Consider the following 21,304-nt stretch of genomic DNA (forward strand, 5'->3'; position numbering starts at 1 on the left):
GTAATGCCTATTTAATGAATCATGAGCTTTTATTCAAGAAAACACTTTTGTTAAAAGTCTTCAATTAAACTTCATACTATCTATAAAAGAGAACGCAATTACTCTTAAATTATAAGGGGACCATTAATAGGAAATCAGAACTGGAAGGTAGTACAGAGTCAAATATGTGGCCTCAGATGCTTGATTCATGAATTCTAATGAAAAAAGGCATGATTTTTAAAAGAAGAATGGGATATCTGAAATGGAATCTGAGACTCTTGTAATTTTCACAGATTCTTGTAACCTTAAACAAGTCATTAGAGAAAGGAAAACATCCTGTAAATTACTACCAAGGTATAGAAACAATGAAAGCAAACTATGGTGAGAGTTTTAATGTGGAAATGAATGAGGGAGTTACAATAGATACGTCCTCCTACTGTTCACATAAACTATGCGAAGAAACCAGGTGTTACCTAGCAAGCACAGACTACATAAATATTTTAATTGAAATGATCCAAATATCACATAAATCCATACCCATGTTATATATCTGCAGTTGTGTAATTCGAGCTAAAAATTCTCCACAAATGTGTATGAGAGTCAAAACCTTTAATACTCACCATCATGGTAAAAATACTATGTTCTGACAGAAGAAAGAAGACAACTATATTTTTGTAATTCTTTATTAAAAATACTGCTGTACACATGAAGACTGAAAATAGGATTAAAGATGAGTAACACATATTGGGATCATGACATTAGAACTTAACATACTGGTGCTTTTTAGGGAAGCTGCTGACGTTTGAATCACTGAAACAAGGTCAAAACCAAAAAAGAGGTACCCTCAAAAATATTTACAATGTAGTAAATATGTAACAGAATTTAAAACAGGTACAAAAATTTAAATGACAAACATCACATGATTTCTAAGGTTGCCCTTTCTGTGCTTTTATCTGTCAAAACAGGAAGGAGTGGAAGGATTATGTCCTTAACTTGTGACTGTGTTTTAGACATTGAAATCCTCCTATGAATGAAACAGACGAACTTTTAGACAACCTCTTAAATGGAATTACACAATGGAAAAGAGGGCTCCCCCAAAAAACACCTAAGCAGAACTTCTGACAGTTCTTGTTAAAATCATTCCCAAGAATGGACTAAATGAAAAAATAAATATAAAACAGAGCTTAAAAAATGCATTACCTGACACCAACTGTTTTCTGGCTGACAATATTTACTTATGAAAACATATCAGCTGTCTACCTTTTATTTTTTAACCAAGTCCTGAGGTTACTGGGGGCTGAAGCAAACTGCATTTATGCTGCAAATACACTTGGGTTTGCGATTTGGACTTGCCTTGCAGAGGAAAGTTTGCTGGTCTATATAGAACGAGAAATTCAAGCCCTATTTTACCCCTGCCCTTTCTTTGCTTTCACAAAACATTGGTCCACAAAATAAATTTTTAAAGGTTCCCAAACCCAAAAACTAAATAGATGATCCCCTTTCATTTTCAAAGAAAACAATATTGGAAAAAAGCTCCAGCCCGCTTATAAATTAAGCATTTCATATTTCTTCTAGAATACAAGTACTTCTTTTTTGTACAAAAGAATTACAATATGATTTGTCAAAAACATATATAAAAAGACAGCTGCTCTTCCTCAAATACACAAGCTAATGATAAAAGACTTTTGCATGTTAACTTCTGCAAATTCTTGTTCCTTTTACATTAAAAAGAACAATATTGTGGCAATTTCTAATTATCCTTTTAATAGTGAACATTATGTTCTTTTTAAAATCCATCCAGATCAAATGCAACAATAATTAATTATTTTTTAAAAACTCAACAACTGATGCTACCAAATGTGGATTCAACCACATCTCTTAAAATGTGTAAAGCGCTTCTCTAGTCTTCAAAGCTTTCAGGTGAAGAGAGATGCTTTTTCTTGATGCATATCTCAAGGCAGAGAATCATTTTTAAAGCTTATAAAAAGTGGACAGAGAAATATTAAAAACTTCTCTGAAAACTACAAATATGTAGAATTATTAAAATTGAAGTCAGTAACATCAGTTGCAAGTGCTTAGAGTCTGTCCTGACCTTTTGAGTTTCCACATTTTCTTCATAGTTGTGTGGTGAGCACCCAGTGCTATTAAAACATTCAGTGCTGGGAAAGGATACATAGTCTTCACTACTGCATTAAGAAAGAAAATTCCTATGTATTTGGCAGTCTTCAGTATCAAAGTATAGGTGTTTTATCTTTTACTATAAATTCCATGAATACCCAAGTTTGGCGGCAACTGCATGTCCAAATATTAAGAAAGTTAAGAGGAGGAAAATTCCAAACTTTTGAGAGTGACTTATTCAGGAATATTCCACATGGTGAGTTATTATCAAAAGTAATATTACTTTGGGCTAAGCAGTGACTGCAAAGGCACAGCAGATCATTATCCCTCCAGATTCAGGCTGAAAAACTTCAAAAAGCTCTTGATGCCAGACTACTGCTGTGTTTAGTTAATCTTCTTAACAGTGTCTTTGTATCTGTATCCAGTGTAAAGTACCATAATAAAGCTGTGGTTCAAAGAACAGAACTTTATACAAAAAAAAGTATACTGTAAATAACCTAAAGTAATACACTCCTGAACTTCAGGCCTTTTTTTTTTTTAAAAAAAACAACAACAACAACAACACAATTTCTTTAAAAAAAATTTTCTCTATTAAAAAAATTGCATAAATGTAAATGCATCTGACTATCCGGGAAACAGACATACACTTTTTTTTAAAAGGCGCTGGCTGTATTTGGAGCAAACACCTAAAGATGCTCCTCAATTACTGATGTTCATCCGAGTGTTTCAAAAAACATTAGTTTATCACTTTGCTCGGAAAGTACTTAAATCAACTGACAGGGGAATTCGAATCCATCAATTCAATGATACTTTGCATGTTCTTTTAAAAAAATCTCCATCTTCTGGTTGGATAACTAACAGCGGATGGATGGCATATAGAGCTTGCATACAACACTCCTACAAGGATTATGCACTATACTGTACTTTAAAGAAGGGTGTTTCTATTAAATTATTTACCTGGTCCTTTATGTTATCCTGGGCAAATCTTATCAAAAATGAGCAAATTCTGCAATATCCTCTGTGACAAAAACGTTGCCCAAAAGTGTCCTTGCAATAGTTTCCCTTAATAAGTATACAATGTGGCAAAACTTCAGAGATCAGAAAAAAGTCTTAAAAAATTAAATTTAGTGCATATACAAGTGGAAAAAATAAAAGCAGGAACATCATGCACCTGCTGGTGTTCCTCACTCTAAAATAAATTCTTCACAGATAAAGCCTCCGGTGACAGCCATCGCTCTAGAATAAGGGAAACACTCACCCTTTCAAGTAACTGTGTACCTGACTCAAGTGTGAGCAGCTCTGCTCACTTCTGTTTGTTTCCCAAATGTGAAATGAGACGACGACAGCGCTGACAACAACATCTCAGCGGTAGTGCAATTTGCTACTGGTCAAGTTCCTCAGCAATGTCCTGCATGCTTCTAGCAAATACTACAACTGGCCGCTGGCAGCCGCAATTAGTTCTTGAAAAGTGTTCTCAAAGCAGCGCTTCAAGTCACTATACGTCACCACAAGGACACTCTTCTCATCTCTGGAAATGAGGCTTATTTTTTCGGGCACACCAGCATCTAGCTGTAACAAAAACAGAAAAATAAGAAATTAAAACTGTTATTAAAAACAACAGCAACAACAACTCACCAACCACCAACCTCCTTAACTTCCTTCTCAGGGAAAATTCAGGAGAAAAAGTGTCACAACAATTGCCACACTGGGCGGCCATGAGTTCAATGCCAACTAATACTCTCCATCACAAAGCCCATTAATACTGTCCTGAAATGAGCTCTAATGGAATAATAATGGAGGCAGCTACATTAGATTACAGACTTTGAAGATGTTTAAAACAAGGACACAGGCACCTATTTAAAAAACCAGACTAAATAAACAAAATCCACTTGGAAACTAAGACTCTGACAAGATTTGCTATGGTTGCCTTACTTACGCTCTCCACTCAGAAACAAAGACAGTCTTCACACTTTATGTGCCACCTCCTGATTCTGAGCGACTTATATATTATTGATAGCCATATGTCATGAGTGGGTTTTTACTTTCACCTGCTTAAAGATAAAGGTTCTATGATATGTTCTAGACCACCTCACCTAAAATTCCTCTCCATCTACCTTTTGCCAAATCATGCACTTCCAAAAATTACAAACCTTACCTTTTTCAATGAACATTCTCCTAACTAATTCCACTCAACTCATGATTCCAATCACTCAAGCAATTCACCATTCTAAATCATTCCCATTCTCATTTCTTTATGATTGTATCTGATGATTTTCAGCTTTATGTGTTTTTATTTTGAATTTCTATATAATAAGGGACAAACTATAAGTACATGTAAGAAGTCTATCTAGTTCCTGGGAGATAATACTGTATCTTTTCCTTTCTTTTTAGTACCTTGTACAGAGCAGCTCCTCAAAAGAGGACCAATTCTGAAATTATATTTTATCATATGAAAGGCCCTATGATGTTAATAATCATTGTTTTTAATTTTTTATGGTTTCAACCAGTGATTTCTCTGCTACAGGGTAATTACTGGTAAGCAAACTCCTTCTATCAATGACTATCAGCAACTTCTTGGGAACTATAGTTTCAGAGCTGAGACCTAGAAAGATTAATAAGTGATTTGCCCAAGGTCATTCAGCCAGCATGGACTAGAGACAAACCTTGAAATGAGGTATTCCTAATTCCAAGGATGGTTATCTAGCCTTTCATTTTAAAATACACTTTATGAAAATTATAACAGACCACTCTAAAAATGATAAAAATGCATCAAAATAATAAATTTCATGGAATGTAAAAACCCCCATAATATCTGACATCTGATCCAAAAAGAGATTTCTTTAAATAAATTAGAAATTATTTAATACAGTTATGAACACTCCCACCATTCCATAGGTTAACTAAAATAAAATGAATTATTACCTTCTTATTAAATTTCTCTAAAAGCTATAGTAATGGCAGATTCCTATTTTATTTATTTAAAAATCTTTTACAAAACCTAAGATCTAAATTAACAAGTAAAGAACATTACAATTTTAAAGCAGATACAGGTTACCTTGTTAAGACAAGAAATAATGTGACTGAGATCAATCCATGGGGCACCCGCTTCTGTCACCTGATGGAAGAGATGATCTCTAAAGAGTTTCAGCAGATACCTATCTCCAGTTTCTGACCAAGTGGGGTCCTTCTGAAACCTAGCAGAAGATTGATTTTTCACATATCAACAAAAATGATATACAAGGCACAAATTAATGCTTTAATATAGATGTTTAAATTTGGCTTATTACAAGAGAAATCTATTTGTTATAATGTTCTGAAGAATTTTTCCCATTTAAAAATGTATTAATTTTCCCAATTCCTTTAACAGTACCCTATAAAACAGAAAGTTATAGGTTTTATATATGTGTGTATATATATATATATATGTATATATATATATGTATATATATATACATATATATGTATATATATATGTATATATATATATATATACATATATATATGTATATATATATATATATTTTTAAATGTATTCTGACATATTCTTCAAAGTATACTTTGTGGTAGTTATATCTTTGAAAATCACTTAATACTGCTCACTAATACTTGAATATTCAACATTTTAAAAAAATGATCACAGTAAAGCATTTAGTGATGCTCCTCATCTTAAATGTTGCTGTTAAATAGAGGTTCTTTTAGGAAACATTCAAACATGCTTAATTCTGCTGAAAGTCACTTTTGGATTAACTTAGTAGACCTGAATTTACCACCTTCACATTCTCTCTTAAGACTTCATGTTCTCACTTTACAAGGACCCTCTGAAAGCAAAGGGATCTAAAATTCTTTAAATCTAATGAATTTAATCTAAATCTACATTAATTTAATTTAGATCTAAATCTTTAGATCTAAAATCTTTAAATCTTATTATAAATGAAAATATGGGTCTTGAGTTAGATTGAATTATATACTTGTTATGCTGAACTTTCCCCTCAAGAGACAGGCTAGGAAGAAACAAAAGAAAATAAAATTATTTAATCTGGGCAGAAAACTAGTTTGATAATCTACCTCAGTTCAGTCCAACCCACTGGAAAAAAGAAGAGAGAAAAGGGAACATGGTAGCAGTCTGGATATAGTAGGAGGGGCCAATGTGCTTTTAGTTCCCCCTCACAGCTTGCAGGGGATCAGAGGAGGAAAACCCTTAGGAAGAGCCAAAAAGGTGTTCCACTTCAATGGTAGGCAAGCAAAAAAGAAATAGGTAAAAAAATTGGGATAGAACAAAAACACATGGGCCCCTGTGCTCTTCAATATGCTGAGCCAAGCAGGGGGATAAAAAGGAAATAAAAACAAAGATAAACTGACACTTGGATTTTCCTTGACAGAGCTGAAAAGGAATCAAAGCAAACTGTCAATAAAATATGGCCAGAGAACCACTAGTAAAACTGACAAAGATGATCTGTGGCTTTTTATCTTCTTCAAACCTTTTCATTGGCTCTTTGTGTCTCCCACCAAATCTTATGCCACACACTCCTCATATAAAAGAACTGGGTCAGTGATAAGATGTATGAAAATAAAGAGAGAAGAACTGAAGATATAAAAACAATGATTTCTCCTCTTAAGGTCACCTTGAAAACTACACAAGAATAGGTCACACTTTTTTGACATGAAAAATTTCATTAATTATGGTTGAATAGAGTTGGGGCTTCAACATTCTACTGGAAAAATCCTGATGGAGTTTGTTGGATTTGAAGAGTGGAAGGTGGATTATCACACACTTGAAGGATACCCCATTCAGCAATACTATTAACACAACAGTCTACACAACCATAGCCAAGCAGGTGGTTGCCTTTAACGTATATAATATATGTCCAAGGACTATAAATTAGGCTTTTCTTGATTACTTATGAAATGTTATTTACACGATACCCTTACCAGCTATGGGACCCAGGCAAGTCACTTCTTTATTTTTCAAGAAGCCTGTGGTACACACATTAACTTCCACACACGTCTCCCAAAAGATATAAAATTAGACTTCTTTTATAGACTTAATGGAAAATAAAAACTAAAGATCATTGCCTTGGTGACCCTTAAATCAATTTTAAGTATGTAGCAGCGTGGCTAAATCAGTTACAAAATATCAATGGCAACTTTGGAAAAGGCTTTTTAATAAAAAGAATGATGGAATGAATTTTCCTACATCATCCCCTTTAAATTTTTTTCTGAAGTCTATCTGGCTAATGCAAATACTTCCTAGCTATAGTTAAAAAGACAGTCAGGAAAAGAAGTTTTATGATGTTCATGCTATTGTTGAAACCATAAAAGCACACCATTACTTTTATTACGTCTCTTCTCAAATGGTAGATCCAAATTCAGAGACTACAATCGGTTTTCTCATAAAGCAGCCATAAAATGTTCACATACTTATGCCTTTATGTAGACTATGTCTTAAGTAAATGTGCCCAATCTAATACTATTTACAAACAATGCTCAAGTTTACTTTCCATGAGAAATGTTTTTTCATGTTTCAGAAAGACAAAAATCCTCAAAAAAACAAAACCAAAAACAAACAAACAGTACACATCCATAAATGAAAGAATATTAATATACTATAAATCCTTACTCTGGTCTCTCATTGATGGTTCCCAATTTTGCTAGAAGCCTAAACAGTCTTCCATTCTGAACCTCCTAAAAATAGAAAAGTATGTTAATGTTTTAGTTTTTAAATATAAATGCTATATAAATAAGAGAAAAACACTCCATAGTATTCTATTCTATCCGTGCCCTGCCCCTCCCCCCATTACTCTTCCCCCTTTGCTAGTAACATCCCTTTGAGATTACCTTCATTTTACCCTATTTTTGTCTCTGGATGGACCTGGCTGTGAGTTCCTTCAGGGCAGGGACTGTTTTTACCTTTCTTTGTATTGCCAGCATTTAGTGCTGTGTCTGGCACATAGAAAGCACTTAGTAAATGTTTTTTACTAATCCCATGAGAGAAGTCTACCATTCCTAACCTTCAGATTATGATTTAAATTTAGATATACCCATTTCATTAAATTGATGTAAATGGCTATTATACTGATTTATTAAAATAATTTACACTAAAATTCCCTAAACTCTCTTCAGAAATTTAGGACCAATCAATTCTACAAATTTTGTCAATATATATCCATCTATCTTTTATTATTCTGATTTACCCAGTATGATAGCTAGAGAGCAATCCTTGTCCTATGACCAAGATATAAGTTGTTTGCTGCCTACTATCTCCAACTAAGACTTCAATTCTGGCTAGAGTAATACTATGGCTCACCAGGCCTCCTCCAAAATGGTTCACCTCTAGGTCGATTCCACTGGGCTCTATGAAATCCAAACTCAATTCTCAAACTCCTCTACAGCCACAAAATTTTCCTCCAGCATTCTTCCCATCTCATTACTTTAATGGGAATGAGGACAGCACAACTTTCACAACCCTATCCATTGGCAGGTATTCTCACTCCCAACAACTAAGAGGACCTATATGGGAGTGGCTGGCTTCTTGGTGTAATGGATACAGCAAGAGACCTTGAATCAAGAGGACTCGAGTTCAAATCTGGCCTTGGCTACTTACTGTGTGACTCTAAGCAAACACTTAACTTCTGTCTGCCTCAGTCTCCTCATCTGCATAATGGAGATAATAGCACCTACCTTTCAGAGTTGTGGTGAAGCTCAAATAGGACAACATGTGAAGCACTTTGCAAACATTTTTAGTGCATAAAAAGGATAGCTATTATTATTATTTTAGAAGAGGTAGTAGTAGCAGTAGCAGCACCAGTAATAGTATTAACAGTAATATATTCCTTGTTCCCGAATTCCACTGCCTAACAACTCTCAGTGATGTCCATATAATCTGCCTTTTAAACTAATTGCATTTATTTTCTCCCCTATCCTTCTTTCCCTGCTTCTCTCTACTGGGGAAAAATAAAAGAACAACAAAACATGCATAGTTGAGAAAAATAAAATTCTCACACTGGCCAATCTATCAGTATCTAAGTCACTCTTCCAACTTACTCGATGCACTTAACTCCAACAATCCTCCCTTCCAGCCTATCCACTGCTCTCAACCTCAGGAACTTCAGATGCTCATGTTGTGATCACAATGCCTTAGCTCCTCTTTAACCCCTCCTTCCTATTCTCCATCTCCCTCCCTACCCTGGTTCCACTTATCTTCATACCTATACTCTGAAGTAGGTACTCTACACACAGCAGATGCTTAATACTTGTTGAATGGGTTTGAACTGGTCTACCATTAACCAAGGTTCACTCACCCTTTGGAACTCCACTTGTTCTTATCCTACTAATATAGGAGGAAATCTAACCATTTCCCCCCTTCTAGTCATGTTTCTGTAATACTGCACACTTGTCATGAAATCAAATTCATTTCACTCACTAAAATTTTCTGTACAATTTAGGTGAGTTCTTATTGTTTCTCATCAATTCTGTTACTGATTTCCTAGCTAATTCCCCAGTCTGACTGGTCCAAACTGGAGTAGAGGATGAAGGCTGCTTCCAATGTTAAATCAATGATCCTGGTGTGTCAGTAACTCCAAAAGGTACAAGTAGTATGGGCCAGGGTAGGTCACTTAACCTCTCTGAAACTCAGTGACCTTGTTTGCAAAATAAAAATAATACCTGTAACCAACTACACTTCACAGGAAGCTAGGTGGTGCAACAGAATGGATAGACTTGGAATCAGGAAGACCTTGGTTCAAATACTTCCTCAGACATTTGCTATCTGTGTCACCCTGGGCAAAGCACTTAATCCAGGAGTGAGGGACCCGTGGCCTCGAGGCCACACATGGCCCTTTTGGTCGTTGGGTGTGGCCGGAGTCCAAGTTTTGCAGAACAAATCCTTTTATTAAGGGGATTTTTCTATGAAGTTTGGATTCAGTCAAAGGGCCCCGACTTGAGGACCTAGAGGACCATATACGGCCTCAAGGCCACAGGTTTCGCACCCCTGATTTAATCTGTCTCCCTCACTTTCTTTACCTATAAAATGGAGATAAATAACATCATCTATCTTCCAGGGTTGTTGTGAAGAAAAAATGAAATTACCTACCTAAAGCATGGGGCAAACTTTAAAGTATTATATAAATAATAGTTATCATGATAGGCTTAATGGGGTAAGCAATTTGTGAATTTTAAAGTGCTCTATAAATGTGAATTATTTTGTTCTTATCTTGTTTGACAGTCATTATTGTTGCTATATTCAGGTTTTCCTGAGAAAATGTTTCCCTTGATCCAACTACCATGCCAATTTCTTTACTCCATTTCACAACCACATTTCTTGAAAAAGTTGCTAACACCAAATGTGTTTGCTTCCTTATCACTTCTTCTCCAATCCTTGCAGGCTGGCTTCCTTTTCTATTGCTTTTACTAAAACTGCTCTCTCAAAGATTTCCCATTATCACCTAATTACCAAATCCAATGACCAGTTTTTGGGTCTCATCTTCATTGGCTGGAACTGATGACCACTTCCTTGTCCTTCTGGAAACTCTTCTTTCATAGTTGCTGTGACGCTACACTCTCCTGTTTCTCCATTTACCACTCTAAATATTCCTTTTGTCTGGCTCATCTTCTTCCCAGCTTCTTAATGTTGATGTTCCTAGATTTTCTGTATTCGTCCTCTTTCTATACTCTAACCTGTGCCAGTCTCATTTACCCACATTATTTCAGCTCTCACTACCGAGCATATGACTTTGGCCTTGACTTCCATTTCCTGAAATCCAGGTCCCCGTATCTACAAATATTTATCAGGCTATCTCTATTTGGATGCTCCATTTATAAACAGCAAACAAATCAGCAGTGAAGTTGAAGGAATTATCTAGATCCCAGTAGAAATGGAGGAGCAAAGTGTCATCTAATTAAACAGTCCTTACTTATAGTTGGATGTTTCTGCTAATTGCTGATTAAAAACAGGTGAATCAACCATTTTATTAATCACTTACTATGTGTCAGACACTGGGGATACAGAAAAAGGAAAAAAGATAACCCCTGATCCCAAGGAGATCACAATCCTACGAGGGAGACTATGTACAAACAAACAGGATAAATAGGAAATAATCGACTGAGGGAAGGCACTGGAATTAAGGGGGATCAGGAAAATCTTCCTGTAGAAGGTGGGATTTTAGCTAGGACTTGAAGGAAGCCAAGCCAAGAAGGTCAGGAGGTAGAGATGAGAGGGGAGAGGATTCCAGGCAGGGGGACCACCCCAAGCAACAAGAATGCAGCATTTACCTTCAGAGGGTGTGGAGCTTTTAGTGGATGGCTAGCATAGTATACAGCATCCAAAAAACTAATGGTTTTTTTGAGGGGGTTAGGCAATGGGGTTAATGATTTGCCCAGGGTCACACAGCTAGTAAGTGTTATGTGTCTCAGGCCGCATTTGAACTCAGGTCCTCCTGAATCCAGAGTCAGTACTCTATCCACTGCGCCACCTAGCTGCCCCAAAACTAATGTTATTTGAGATGACATTTAACATAGCATCCAGAATGAAGGAAATTATATTTCTGTTGTGCCCTGGTGTGGACAGACTATTCTGGGCATCACATTTTAGGGTAGAAGCGCCCATATTACAAGCCATCCAGAAGAAGGTGACCAGGATGAAAGGGCTAATCCATATACCAGGTAAAGCTAGACAATGTACTGAGCAGAGTAACCAGGAGGGTTATGGGTTTTGAGTTCATGTCATATGAAGATCAAGTGAAGAAAATGTGGCTATTTAGCCTAGAAGATTCAAAGAAAACATGACAGCTATCTTCCAGGACGCAGTCATATGAAGGAAGGATGAACACTGTTCTGTTCGTTCCCAGCGGACAGAACCCAGAGCAATGAGCAGAAGATGAGAAAAGGCAAATACTAACTTGCTGTGAGGAAAACTTCCTAACAATTAATGCTGTCTGAAAGTAATACAGATTGCCATGGGAGACAGTGGGATCACCTTCGCAAGCCTTCAAGCAAGAAGATGCATGATCACTTCCCTATTTCTGTCAAAGGCACCACAATCTTTCCAGTCACCTAGGTTTATGACCTCAGCATTATTCTTGATTCCTTACTCTCCTCACCCTACTTGTCTAATTAAGTGCCAAAATCTCACCATTTCTTCCTCCATAACATCTCTCACCTCTGACTCCTTCCCTTCATTCAATCAGTTATCACCTTTGTTCAAGCTCTCATCATCTCTCACCTAGATTACTTCAACCCTGTCCTAAGTGTCCTACTTGGTCTACCCGCCTCAAATCCCTCACCACTTTGGTTTCTCCAACTTACTGTTGCCAGGTTAATTTTCCTTAAGGAGGGATCTGACCATGCAGCTCCCCCTATATATCAACCCCAGTGGCTTCCTATTGTCTCTAGGACAAAACGTAACTCACTCTTTTTAAATCCATTCACAACCTGGAACCTAACTACCTCTCTAACCTCAAAGGACATTAACGCCTGTCTCACATCCTGCAATCCAAACCAGCTTTCTCTCTGTTCCTCATGTACAATGCTACAATGCCATCTTTAGGGAGTGCCTCTGCCATCCCACATACGTGGAAGGTATTCCCTATCCTTAATTCTGCTTTGTAGGGTCCCTTCGTTTCCATTATGATGGAGCCTGAGCACCTCATGATGCAGCTTATGAACATTTCAAACTGGATGTCCTAAAAGCATCTCAAATTCATCATATCAAAAACAGAATGCACTATTTTCCCCAAGAAATTCACTCCCTTACGAAACTGCCAAGGTTATCACCATCCTTCCAGTCACTCAGGTTTATAACCTTGGAGTTATATCTGACTGTTCACTTATATTCACTCTATATAACCAAAGAGTAAACCAATCTTGTTATTTCTATTTCTACAATATTTCTTTCATCCTTCCTTTTTCCTCTGACACAGCTACTGCTCCAGCTCAGGCCCTTATCACCTCTCATCTGGACTACTTACTAAAAGAACTCCCTGCCTCAAGTCTCCTGACTCTCCAATCCACCCCTGATACAACTGTTAAAGTGATTTTCCAAGCCTCAACTCTCCAGCTCAATAAAATCCAATGACTCTATTGCCATCTGAACCAAATATAAATTCCTCCCTTTAGTTTTTAAAGCTTTTTATAACCTTGTGCCAAACCTACCTTCCAGCATCATGATATCTTACTCTCCTTTACATACTCTTCAAATGAATCCCTTTCCTTATTCTTTACTTTACATACATGACAGTATCAAACTGGACTTAGGATCACTGATTGTGAGATTCCCCTTCCAGCACATTCCACAGCACAGCCAAGCTGCCTTCTTCCAGCCGCTGTGGCTTTTCTCCAGCCATTCTCTTTAATTATGACAGCAGTCTCTTCTAGTCCTACAACACCTAGCATGAGTTTCTGTCAACAGGAGGCGCCTAACAGATATTTGCTAAACAGATGCTCCCATCCATACTGATTCCCTACCTACCTTTTAAAGCCTATTAAAAAATCACTTCCCTGCTTCTGGCTGGCAATGACCTTTTCCTCTCAAATTTCCCAGCAATTCTGTTGAAGCTGTGCATATGTTACATGTTCCTATCAGACTAAATTGCAAATTCTACTAGGAAAAGGATTATTTCTTTTCTAAACTGTGTCTCTCTGGATTAGCAAAATGTTCTACACGTAAGAAATGCTTGTAGAATTGGAACTCCTTTCTTCCAGATTATGTTAAAACAGAATTGTGGGGTAACAACAGTATCATGGAGAAAATAGAATGCTCAAAAGGCATTAAAAAATTTAAATAATATATACTTAGTTTGGCTAAAATGCAGTTTGAAGAACTATGAACCTTAAAATATTTGTGTAATATGCCTTTTGCTCTATGCAAAGAAAACAGTTTGCTATTTGTGGTATTTTATGTATATGTGGACGATTACTTTCTTTACCTTGGCTAGGTCCTCCTCTATGACATCATTTCTCATTTGAGCAGCATCCAATTGAGTATAGAATCGAGCACCAATCATTGGCATGATATCATTTACACTTCGTAGCCGGTTTTGGTCAGTCAGCAAATACCTATAAACAATAAAGAGGGGTCGCTTGAAGATATCGCAATTAAATAGCTGTTATCATACTGGTACAAACATACTTTAGAAAGCATTTCATCTTCTAGAAGAAGTTATTTCTTAAATATTAATGGTCACATTTCTTTCCCCTATAAAATTTGAAGACCCAATGGAGAAGCAGAAAACATACCTTTCCTCTTAATTTCCTGCTGTCATGGAAATAAGAAGGGGAGGTTGGGTAGGGTCAGGTTTAAACTCTTTCCTTTCTCACACTCTTCCTCAAAATAATGCCTGATGAGAAAGCTGTGATGAACTTTTATTGAAAACAAAAGCTTTTTTTCTACTACTTTTGAACGACAACTTTCAAAAACCAAAGATTGAGCTTCAATTCACCTAATGTCAACTGAGTCACAGCTTTAGAAAGTTAAAACCAGTGTACTGAGACATACCATTACTAATAAGCACCCTGGCTGTCACAATACTGTTTAGGAATCACTACTGTCCTAATATATGAAGGTAAAATACTTAACACTGAAACAAGATATGGACAAATCATCATACCTACATGTTAATGGAATCAGTCAGACACCTGACACCAAGCAAACCTCCCTCTCTTGCATACCAGTGCTATCAATAGTGGTGCAATGTGGGAAGTCCCCTGGGGTCTACACCTGACAAAACGGTTACAGAAGGATCCTGGCCCATGCAAAGCTACAGAACTCTGTCAGTTGGGACAAGATTAATGCCACTGCCTCAGTTTCCACATCTCCAGACTGGAGGTAATATATGCACAACCTACATCACGGGGTTGCTGTGGGAAAAATGATTTTGAAACCTTAAAGAGCTATATAGATTTAAGTTTTATATACTTGGAAGTTTACTTGTCTGAAACTGCAGTCCCTGAGCATTTAAAGGACTTTTGGATTTCCAAGTTACTTCGGGAAGATTTTTAAAGGCTTATTATTAGTTTAATACAGACTTTCTGATATCTGCTGCAGTGTCTTATAACACTAAGGAGCTAGGATACCACCCACTCCTTCACAATTTCCCTGGATAACTTGGATCTGGAATGGACAATCTATGATGGCTTGAGGCCATAGATCTTCATCAAATCCAATTCAAACCCACTAGCTATGGCAATTCTACAGGACAGGTTCCCTGAAGACTTCATGCTCTGTGGCCATAGGACACTCCACTGGCCTGTGCTCTTCTGACATATCAGTGTTTATAGGTACTTCTAGCAAAAAGGGGAATTCTGGGCATCTTCCTAAAGGCTGCCCAGTTGTCCCTTTGACCAACTTACCAAAAAACTTATTGAACTCAAAAATAAAAAAAACTTCTATATCTATATCAGGGTATTCAATGGAGCAAATATCTATAATATGAAATTATCTACCTAGAATAAACCAGTCTGATGTGACTAATAGTAATAATTTCAGAAAAAACTCAATAAGCTCTTACGGTTTTATGATTTTAATTATCAATTAACTCATTTGATCATGTTTTTGGATTTATTCTAAGGAGAATATATGGTTAGCAATAATGATGAATAAATTAGAATGCAGGTTTGCCAAAAAATAAATTGTGGTTTATTTTTAAAGGGTAAGTTATATAGGTTGTTTCACTATTAAAACAATACATGGAAAAGATGTCTGGATTAATTCTTAAGCCTACATTTTGGTCATATTCCACAGAGTCTATGATTATCTTTTTAGCTCATTGTATTTAAAACTTACAAAATCAGATTCTTCAGATCAGAGGAATAGTTGATTGTCACCAGTTCCATTGCTTTCTGCAAATTTTCCCGCTGAATTCCTGCCAAAGAGTTGCAAGCCAAAGCCAACACAACTTTTCCTAATGACATCAGATCTGCTTGCTGACATGAAAGAATGAACATAACTTTTAACTTTAATCTCATAGAGATAGATGTTTAACGCATTGATATTACTTTGCCTTCCAGAAAAGAGCAATGGCACTTTAGTCATTTACATGAAGCAAGTCAAGAGCACTCAAAGTTAAACTACTCAATCACTAATTTCTTTAGGCTCATTTTTATGAAGCTTAACTTTTCCTATTAGAAACTGATTCACAGGTAGCTCTAACTTGTTACTCATGATTACCACCATTTGAAATAGGAAATTTTATACTGCTTTACTGAATCTGGGAGATCTGTCCACTTATCTAAAGAAAGCTCCCACTGAAGAACACTGCCAGTTTAGGGCCTGATCTCTCCACCAACTAGGATTCTGCAAAACTCACTGATATCCCACCTGTCTTCATTTCTAAAGAACAAACTACTTCAGGTATTCCCTTACAGGTCTTAAGTCCTGTAACAACCCTGTTTTCCCTTTACAAGATTATCTTTTCTTGCTAACACTCCAGAGCTTTAATTAAGAGGATGTTTGTAGTAGGAAGTGATTTGGTAGTAAGCACCCTACATCTTTAAAGTGTGAACAGAGTGCTCACTCCAAACAAACCTAATTCACAGGCAACTGAGACAAATGCAAGGGAGAATGGAATAATTTCACAGTTGCTCATTACAGAAATGGAACATGCCCCATTGGCCATTTTGGTTTATCCTATGTGATATAAGAAGACTCATAACCCAAACTATAGGAACTGGATCTGTGATGTCATTGCTATAAGGAATTCCCCTTATTAATGCAGGCTGGTATCTTCCCTAAATCTGAGATTCACATTTTTAGAAAGTTTTCTAGAACATGAGAGGTGAAGTAACTTGTCCAGGAAGTTACTTTCAGTCTCTGTCAGAGATGGGACTTGAACCCAGGCCTTCCTGACTCTAAGACCAAGTCTCTGCCCACTACAAACCATGCTGCCTCTCTTACTGCAGCTAACTATGTAGCTAAATATTCACCTACTGAATTTACATAGGATAGCTGGAATCCAACCTACTGGCAGGCATAATTACTCAATCCCACTAGATATTAAAAAAATCAGATTAGTGACTTCAAGATATTACCTAAAAGAAATTTTGACATCATGCCACAATTTGCATCATGATATTTTCAATGAAACACCATAAGTTTAAAAACAAGTCAATTTAAGTAATTAAAAAAAACCCATATACTAAGGTGGGACTTCCCCCAGTTTTATAAATGAAAAAATATTATTCTTTAAAAGTAAAAACTTCACAATAGATCAACAGTTGGGATTGAATATTTTGAAGGCAAAGGCTTACCTTCAAGGTAAGTGGTGCCTAGCGAGGGAAGTGAAGCAGCACAAGACACAAACCAACTTAGGATGTTTGCAATTGTAGGTATGAGTGATTCTGGTTAGGTGTAAGAGTTTTGTTTAATGACATAGCTTTGAGAACTGGGTTGGGCTAGGGGTAAAAGGAAGGAGAGAGAGCAGGGGGAGGAGAAGAAGAAAAAAGGAGAGAAAAGGTATAATGGGAAAAAGTTTTCTGGGCAGTTAGATGGCTTGGTGGAAGTAGCACTAAGCTGAGTTAGGAAGACCTCAGTTCACATTTTCCCTCAGACACTCACACTAGCTGTGTGACCCACAGCAAGTCACTGAACCTCTCTCAGCCTCAGTTTCTTCACTGATTAAATGAGAGGGTTGGATGTGATGGCCTGTAAGGTCTTTCCTAGATCTAGATCTATGATTTTATGAAAAGACTCTTGCTCCTGACACTGACATCTGGGAGATGCTACTATGGAAACAGTGCCACAGGAAGGGGAAAAAAAATTTTTCTTGGGTCACTCAGATTTTGGGATATTGAACCAAGAGGAAAAACAATCCATGGTTATGCCATTTCATAATAAAAGCCCAGAAAATGTAGATAACAGAAAACAGGTCATAGGTAATTTCATTAAATTCTGGTGCATTCATTGATGCAGACATTGAAATTCAAATGGCTGCATCATGCAAATGAAGGTTACTCATTAGTAATTTAAGACAAGTGTTTGGCTAGTATCTACCTACCCACTCCATTTCTTCCCCACCCTGAGCAGTAATACAATGTCCAAGGCATAGCTTCACCCTGTGCTATTCCTCCCGTAAGCACTCCCATGTTCTTGGTCTCTTCCTTCACATCCTGATATAAGACTGGCAGGTAAGAACCAAGGCAATAAGTAGCCTGAACCGGTTTAAAAGTAAGTGGATATTTCATTTAAGATATTTTTTCTACCATCTCCCTGAATCTGACTCAAGGCAGAAAATCTCACTTTTAAAAAGATATTTAGGGCGACTCTGGGAAATCCCAATCCAGGATTCAAATTTATCATCTCAAAAAGGTTTACCATCTCACTGCTTAATTTTAAAACAATAGGGTTAACATTACAATATCTCAATAACTTTCCTTTTCAAAAAATCATTTCTCAACTAAATATTTTCCATTTGTTATTTTGCTTCTTACCTCCATCTGTTTTTCCCCCCATTTGTTGCATTCTGGGGGTTTCCCCCCAAACTCATTTTCAGTTTCTTCCTGGTTTTCAATTCTTGATTTCTTTCTCTGATTCTATCTATGGCTCTACTTATGTCCATTTTACTGTAAGTCAGTCTCTATTCACGTGTCTGAAACAGACTATGAAAAATAGACTGGAAGAAACAATGCACTCCTTTTCTCATGTACTCTCTTCTCTGTCAATCACACTCCCCCTTCTGTGACTATTTCTTTCCTTTCTGTTCATGCCATAAGTTGTAAGGAAACACACGTATAGGTATCACACACACACACACACACACACACACACACACAGAGCAAAATCTTTTACTATTTAAGAAACCAAATGAAAAGTATAAGGTTAGTTAACTGAGCTCAACAAAAACAAAACCAAAACCAAACCCAAACCCAAACTAAAAAAACCCACCTCCTACTATTTATTACCTTTCAACTAAGTGGGCAATAATGCTAGAGCAGTGCGTTAGGAGGTGAGGAAAAGACTATTAGTACTATTTCATTTCCGATTTCCAACTTACAAATCAAAGCTTGTTTGGTTTTATGGATTATAACAGTGAGTTTGAAATGAAGATATCAGGAACTCAGAACACATTTACCCTTAAAAAAAGGTTGGTTTTTTTAATTTTAGACTCAAACACCAGAACTCAAATACAGAGCAAAGAAAAGAAAAAGAAACATATCATAAACTTAAATAACTTTTTTCTTTAGAAAAAAAAGTTCTTAAATAGCCACAGAAGCCTATTTGTTTATTCCATATTATACCTGAAATACCATATATTTCTATTTTAAACATTAAGGAATATTATATCTCTATTGACACACAAATAAAATAAATATTAAATGAAAAACTACTTAGCATTCCTTCTGAATGTTGGTACTTGAGTAAAATCTCCACAGATATGTATATTTCTATGCACATAAAAGGACTTTCAGAAGCTGATGTCACCAGTTCTTTACAATGTCAAACTAATTTAAAATTTCTAACTTGGCTTTTTCTTGATACTAAAATCACTGGACTTAGGATTAGCAACCCTTTTTAGCTCACAAATGGAATGAAAAAAGTACAATTTAGGGCAGGAAGAGAAACTCAAATTGAGGAAAGAAAGACATGCTGGGAAAAAGAAATGAAGACAGACTGTTCCCTGCACTGCCCACCAGGTGACACTGCTGGAAAAAGGCAGCTCAGCAGCTTGATGGTTGAGGATGTGGGAGAGATATGAGGGTTGGAGAGATGAGGAAACAGTAATAAACTGCCATGAAGGTGTACACAGCTACATGTCAGCTTTTTTTAATTCAGACAATCTATTTTGTCTAAATGTCTATTTCTTTTGGTTCAATAAGAAAATTCTGGTTCAGAAACTAGCATAGAAAAAAAAAGACACAAACAAACCAAAACACTCTGCCTCTGGCCATTTACCTTCCTTTTTTTATATCCTTAAGAGGAATAAAAGGAAAGTTACTTATATTTCCAATTGAAATCAAGTTTCAATTTTTTTTTCATCTAAACACTTAATAACGTACAAATAAGAAAAGCAGACGGTATAACAGAGTTGGGAAGAGGATGATTATTTTTCATTGTTCTTTACATGTCAATATATTCTGCTATCAAAGTTGTTTTCAATTGAATCAGTTAATTTTTATTTAAAGAAATAAAAATAATTTGTAAATGGAAAATCTCTTACTTTAGAAAGAGCTTAACTATGTCATATCAATGGGCACTTAAATTTATTAATATATCATAAAATATTGCAACAGCAAATGTTATGGAAAATGATGAATTTGCTTTAAACTGCCATATAACTATACCTTGAAAGAGTATTCTTCCAATAAGAAAATCCCTAGTCTTTGAACCTCTCTCAAAAAATGGCATGCTTATTATTTTCTTATTAGGAAATTATTTTTAAAAGCTAAACAGCCAAAGTCAAGATTATATTGGTTGATATGGACAGTCACTAATAGAGTAAAATTAATCTTTTAAAAATCAATAATGCATAAATTAAATGAAGTTCCAGACTTTGGTTACATAAAACATTTTACTTTCATATTGTTTTTCTTCTCAATGGGTGGAGAAGGGGAAAGAGAGAGGGAGAATTTGGAACTCAAAATTTTAAAAATGAATGTTAAAAAAACAAATACGAAAATAAATTTTAGTTAGGAAGGAAAAATAATCCCCAAGATGAAGGTAAGAGACAGGAGAGAAAAGTATCAGTGACACAGAATGCTGTATTTTTAAAAAGTGAATTCAATAGGACCTCTTGGCACAAATAAGGAATGGGATTGTGACATGAATAGTACAAGCAACACATTCATCTGACTGACCATTTTATATTTATATATATTTGGGTTAATTGCCTTAACACACACAAAAAAAATTTAATTTCTATTTTTAACTGGAGAAAATTAAATGAAAAAACTGAGTGCATGATATGTGCCTATACTATACTGTAGACAACACAAAGGCCAGATCCAAATCATCTTACCTAAATTCTGTATCTCAAACAATATTCAGTGTAATGCTCTCTATATAAAAAGTATGTGATGTTAGTTGAATCTGAAAGAGGCCTTGGCTGGCATTTCCATTAAATTTTGAATACTCCCAAGATCAACTCCTGAGGCATCATAACAAGTTTTACAGCCTCAAATTGGAGATAATTGGAAAGTTTGCAAAAGCAAAATAGTTTTGAAATTAAATATTTACTTTTTTAAAAGTAAGAAAATCAAATGGACCTAGCTTAAAATGGTAAAG

General features: G+C 36.0%; 1 protein-coding gene across 1 annotated transcript in view; it reads right to left on the bottom strand.

Annotated features, from left to right (window-relative positions):
• Nucleotides 1-646: 646 nt before the first annotated feature.
• The window catches only part of PAN3 (poly(A) specific ribonuclease subunit PAN3), a 146,974-nt gene continuing 126,316 nt past the window's right edge, over nt 647-21,304 (bottom strand). The window contains 5 exon segments of the mRNA XM_020997122.2: nt 647-3,666; nt 5,153-5,291; nt 7,715-7,779; nt 14,016-14,145; nt 15,872-16,011. Of these exon segments, the coding sequence (XP_020852781.1) occupies nt 3,526-3,666; nt 5,153-5,291; nt 7,715-7,779; nt 14,016-14,145; nt 15,872-16,011 (615 nt within the window). The 3' untranslated portion in view covers nt 647-3,525.

This window comes from Phascolarctos cinereus, unplaced genomic scaffold (genome assembly GCF_003287225.1).
Source record: "Phascolarctos cinereus isolate Bilbo 61053 unplaced genomic scaffold, phaCin_HiC Scaffold_726;HRSCAF=1367, whole genome shotgun sequence".
NCBI lineage: Eukaryota > Metazoa > Chordata > Mammalia > Diprotodontia > Phascolarctidae > Phascolarctos > Phascolarctos cinereus.